This window comes from Glycine soja, chromosome 16, assembly GCF_004193775.1.
Source record: "Glycine soja cultivar W05 chromosome 16, ASM419377v2, whole genome shotgun sequence".
NCBI lineage: Eukaryota > Viridiplantae > Streptophyta > Magnoliopsida > Fabales > Fabaceae > Glycine > Glycine soja.
The window spans coordinates 20115397-20120482 of record NC_041017.1 but is presented as its reverse complement, the minus strand read 5'-3'; the positions used below and the strand labels follow the sequence as shown (position 1 = coordinate 20120482).

The following is a 5086-nucleotide window of genomic DNA, read 5'->3' as shown; positions in this document are numbered from 1 at the left end:
TAACTCTTATATTTATGTTATACATATTATAAGTTGAGAGTATATAAATAAAATTTTATATGCGCGGGGATATGGGGATCCTGCGGGGCGGGAAGCATAGTCCCCGTCCCCGAATTAACTGCGGGGGGATTTTTATCCCCACCCCCGCAAGGAATTTTTCCCCGACCACAGGGCTCCGAATGGGACAGTCCCGGTGGGGATCCCCGAATTCCGGGAAGAATTGTCATGCCTACAATGTGGGAAATAATTTAAGTCAATGTAATAAATTATTTTTTGTGTAATTGAAAATCGTTATTGATTGTATTACCCTCATATGTACTGGGGTCTTTTGAAATATATTTGGTGCCAAAGGGGATGTGGGAAATAATGTACCCGCTTAGTAGAATTCCGAATGTCAAAACTAGGTATACATCTAATGCATTGGCCTATTCAGGTTAGTCGTGATGCATAACCCTCTATATATAGCAAGTTGCTTCATATCGTTAATAGTTATTGCATAATCTCATGTGTTCAATTCAGCTTCGATTACTTTTTAATAATAAAATGATCATGGCTTTTATAAGAAACTTTAATGTCAACAAGAAATCCAACGAACATTTTCTTAAAAATAACTTCTTTAATATCTCTTATGCAAACAAAAGAAATACATTACTTCAGAATCAATTCTATATAATCACATTGATCTAAAATAAATTCTATCAACATAGATCCAAACACATACTCAGTCTCTCATAAGATTTTTGTTTATTTTGATGTATTAATACACAATTCCCATATAAACATCATACGATGAACGTGAGGAGAGTGTAATTTCAGACTTAGACATGGCCTCCATCTGTCTGTGGCTGATATGTTCGACGCCTAAGCTGAGAATCAGAAGTGGGTTGTTGCAGAAATATTTTTGTCGGATCATTAGGATCAACATATCTGCATAATGTTCTCAATCATAAATATTACAGCTTTTGGATTATATATCATACAATCTACTCTTCCGATCTCAAATATAAGCAATAAAAAATCCATACATTTTGGTCTTAAATATAACCAAATCTCCACTAATTATACTATATTTGATGAAACCATCTCCAAAATACCATTCATTTAAATATAAACTTCCAGGAAACTTATTTTCTATGTGGGATTAACAAAATTTAATGATGTCAACAACTTTTCTTAATTAGTGTGAAGTTTTTTTTTTCCTTATAATTGAGACCAGAGGGAGTACGGCTAAATAACATGCATGATGTTTTAAATCATAAATACTACAGTTTTGGGGTTATAAATCACATGGTCCACACTATACAAACTTGACTAAAGAATTTAAAGCACATTCACTTACGCGTGTCTCATCATCTCATCAACCGGAGTCTGAGATGCCTGCAAAGGATCCACATAAGTTTGTGTCTGCATATTAGCATGTTGATTATACTGCCTCACTGAAGTAATCAAATTGAAGAAGAGAGGGATGAAGGTTCCACAGCCTCCCTCTTTGAATAAGATCTTAAATGAGTGTGTAGAGTAAAGAGCTCTGTGTTCGTCATTTGGGACTACCTGTTGCAATTAAAAGTGTTCAGGTTTTAGGACCCATAATTTTGATATAGGATTGGAGTCAAGCCGGGTACCAAAGAATACATTATTTACTTACAGGCTCAACATGTCCAGAAAGATTGTTGCAGTGAAATATAGGCTGGTTAAATTTTTCACCATGGATGTAAAGCTGCATAATTAATGAACTATGGATCAGCACAGTATAAATGACAACATATATAGAGCATTTTTTATAATGAAAATATGTTTCTTAATCTAAAAAAAAAAAAAAAACAAAAGCAATGAATAATATATTCATTTTGCCCCAATTAAGTACAGATTTTTCTCATCTTATCCCCTTCAAAAATCAAATAGACTCTTAAGTTTGATTCTGAGTGAAAACATCACTTTTCCAATAAATCAAATTTCACAAAAGTGACTTAAAATTCAGCTTTGGGTGGTTAACCAATAAAGGAAAAGAAAGAGAGTAACCAGTCTAGGGGTGTTTAAACTTTTTTAATGCAGATGATCAAAATAAGGTCATTTTAAATTATTTCAATAAATTTCAGAGTCTAATTTATGGTACCAGTCCTTACATGATAAGAACTTATTAAATAAGTACCTAATTAAATTGTTCAAGTGGCCCCTTTATCCAAAATACAATGGCAAGAAAGACACAAAGGAACAAGCTCACAACTAAAACACTTAGCAGATAGTTAATAACATCATAATCATGTTGCCATTTTGAAGGAAGATAGATACAATACAATTCATGATCCCATGTCGCCTATACTAATACACATTAACTTGGAAAAAGAAAGAGTTAAACAACAAGCACATACAAGTTATTTACAAACTTAATAACTATCATATGTCATGTCCTGACCAATCTTGCAAACTAACATAAAATCTACATTCTTAGTTTTCAGCAAGGTACTGAAGTTAGCACTTAGCACAAAACCAAGCAATGATAATATTTGCCAAGAGCCAACAGACCTAAAACTCCACCCTCACGGCATCCACACAAGTCAAACCAAAGATATAACGAAAATACAACACAGAAAATACAAACCCAATGATTTGGTGCAGTGGTTCTGCTAGACAAAGATCGATATAGAATTATAGATTCAACCACAAAGTGAACACAGAAAGGGGCCATTAAATCATCTTAGCATGACAAGAAGGACATTAGAAGATGTAACCAAAAAACTCTTCATGTATAAGTAAAACAGAAAAAACAGGCAAACTCAAAACCTACCAGCACAACATTAGCAATTTGAAAGAGTGAAAGAAGGTGAAACACATACCAAAGGCATATCAAAAGCAGTGAAGTGTCCAACTGAACTTTTAGCAACGAAGACCATCCGAATATTTGACAAATACACGATTCCCTTTGTTTTGAGATGACCCCCATGATTTCTGAACAAAATTAACAACAAAATCATCATTATATCAAACATAGTATACAACTGACTGAAATAAATAGAGGAATTAAACACTGACACAAAATATTTATATTTATATATTTCTTGAATTGAATAGCTCTGCCTCAAAAAAGCTAAGAAATACTCCAGGTAGTTTACAATGACATCGAAATTCTGAACCTAATGCTAAAAAAATATATAATTCAGATAAAGGGAATAGCTTCAACATTGATTTAAACTAGAAAATACCAAACAAAAGAGTTGCTTGATGCCAAATGAAATAAAAATATTTCATATGGACCTCAATCAACTTCAAAATAAACAAGCATATGTTCCTAATACAGAGATAGCAGACCCCCTAACTTGATCTAGCATAAAAAACTAGAGTCTCAAGTCATTGTCAGGTTTATATCAATCTTTATAATCACATGTTTGTTTGTTGCACTAATAATTTTTCATCTTTTCGCAATCTTGAAATTAACCAACAATTGTTCTGCTATCGTATGAATAATAACCCCAAATGTTCGTTTTTCCTTTTTTTTTTCGATAAAAAGATTGAACAGAATCAATCCTATAGAAAGAAGAAGAATTGGTAACTGACCCAGAGGCAGGAATCTTATCGACCTCGAATTCGACGCCGTCTCTGGCCAACACAAACATCTCGTTCACGAAAGGAACGGGCATTCCATTAGGAAACAATTGAGGATTCAACGCCATCTCTCTCTCTCTCTCCGATCCAAATTTCAATCTTTAACTTTCTCTCTCTAGAAGATTGAAGAACCTGCACGCTGGTCTTTCCAGACTTCACCTCACCTCCACCCCGCGTCGATCTTCTTTATATATACTGCCATTCTTTTTAATTCATTTATATTTACCATTTTGTATTTTATTTTCTGTTTTCGTAAGTTAGCCTGATTCTGTTTATATTTATTAGAGAAATGCTAGCGGTTACTTTTTCTCTAATATTTTCATTTCAAGACTTTTTGTATGACTAGTTATAATTTGGGAGTTGCTGGGTGCACCCAGAAAATTTTGAAAAATCCAAAACTGCCCTTGCATGTTTACAAAAACTTTTTTACGTTTTTAAAAAACGACAGTTTGCGTAGTGCTTCTCTCCTTCCTTATTCTCTCCATCAGTTTCTCTCTTCGGTGCATAGTGCTTTGTCGTTGTTCTTCATTTCCTTGCGCTCGGTTAGGTTCGGCGAAGGTGAAGGTATCGGTGTTCAGCGTTGCGGTGGTCGTCGGTGGCATACGAGGTACGCATTTGCGTTGGTTGTGCGTTCCGGTGTACACGAGGTATGCATTTGCAAAGCATACGAGGTATGCATTTGCAATCTAATTACGAATCAACTTGATATGCGTGTTAATTTTAAAGATACGGATCAACTTGAGTATTGCGGATCAAGTTGATCCGTAAGTAACTTGCGGATCAACTTGTTCCACAAGTATCAATTTGATCCGTAGGCAAACAATCTACATGCGGATCAACTTGATCCGCAACTTACTTGCGGATCAACTTGATCCACAAAAGACTTACGGATCAAGTTGATCTGTAATAGGTTATATTTTTAAAATTTTAAAGCTTCATTTTGTTTTTAAAGTATTACTTTGTTTGTATTGTCATTTTTATTTTAATTGTTTATACGTGTAGAATGATATAGGTTATTAAGTATAGTTTTGTATGTTATCTATAGTTCGGGGAGGTGTTGTATGCCTGTGTTGAAATTTTTTATTTATTGTTAAGATGGACGGAGACGAAGATCAGTGGATGTATAAAAGTATAATGTCTGAAGTAGTGAATATGGATTATGAAAATAAAGAAGAATGTGGTGTGAATGAACCACATGTCGATTGTTCGGAAGCGTTCAATACTTCTCAGGTAATAATGTTGATGATTGTGAGTGATTTAATAAAATGAATATGTTGTAGAAAACTGAAATAATGTGGATTGCTTTGTACATGTTTGATAGCCGAGAGGATGTTTTGCGGTGGGATCAATCCATTGCTTATGAAAACCGATTTGTGGCGGTGATTATAAGGTTTGACACAAACACTGGTAGTAGAGGAAGGACTTCGTTTGTGTTAATTGGTTGTGAAAGGAGTGGCGAGTATAGGTGTAGGAAGAAAGAATTTGT

At 34.3% G+C, this 5086-nt stretch overlaps 1 protein-coding gene across 1 annotated transcript; it reads right to left on the bottom strand.

Moving 5' to 3' along the window:
* Positions 1-596: 596 nt before the first annotated feature.
* Positions 597-3839, bottom strand: LOC114389361 (UPF0664 stress-induced protein C29B12.11c-like). Its single transcript, XM_028350017.1, has 5 exons — positions 3553-3839; positions 2835-2946; positions 1646-1717; positions 1340-1551; positions 597-927 (listed from the first exon to the last, which is right to left on the bottom strand). Exons 1-5 carry the CDS (start codon positions 3666-3668, stop codon positions 819-821), a joined length of 621 nt encoding a protein of 206 aa, XP_028205818.1. The 5' UTR covers positions 3669-3839; the 3' UTR covers positions 597-818.
* Between the last annotated feature and the right edge of the window lie 1247 nt (positions 3840-5086).

Bases quoted from the DNA above. Each gene is read 5' to 3' on its own strand.
- LOC114389361 (XM_028350017.1), bottom strand. From the start codon at position 3,668: ATGGCGTTGAATCCTCAATTGTTTCCTAATGGAATGCCCGTTCCTTTC. The intron at 1,718-2,834 runs GTATGTGTTTCA...TTAATTATGCAG, and splicing joins CTGCTTTTGATATGCCTTTG to CTTTACATCCATGGTGAAAA. The intron at 1,552-1,645 runs GTAAGTAAATAA...TAATTGCAACAG, and splicing joins TTTCTGGACATGTTGAGCCT to GTAGTCCCAAATGACGAACA.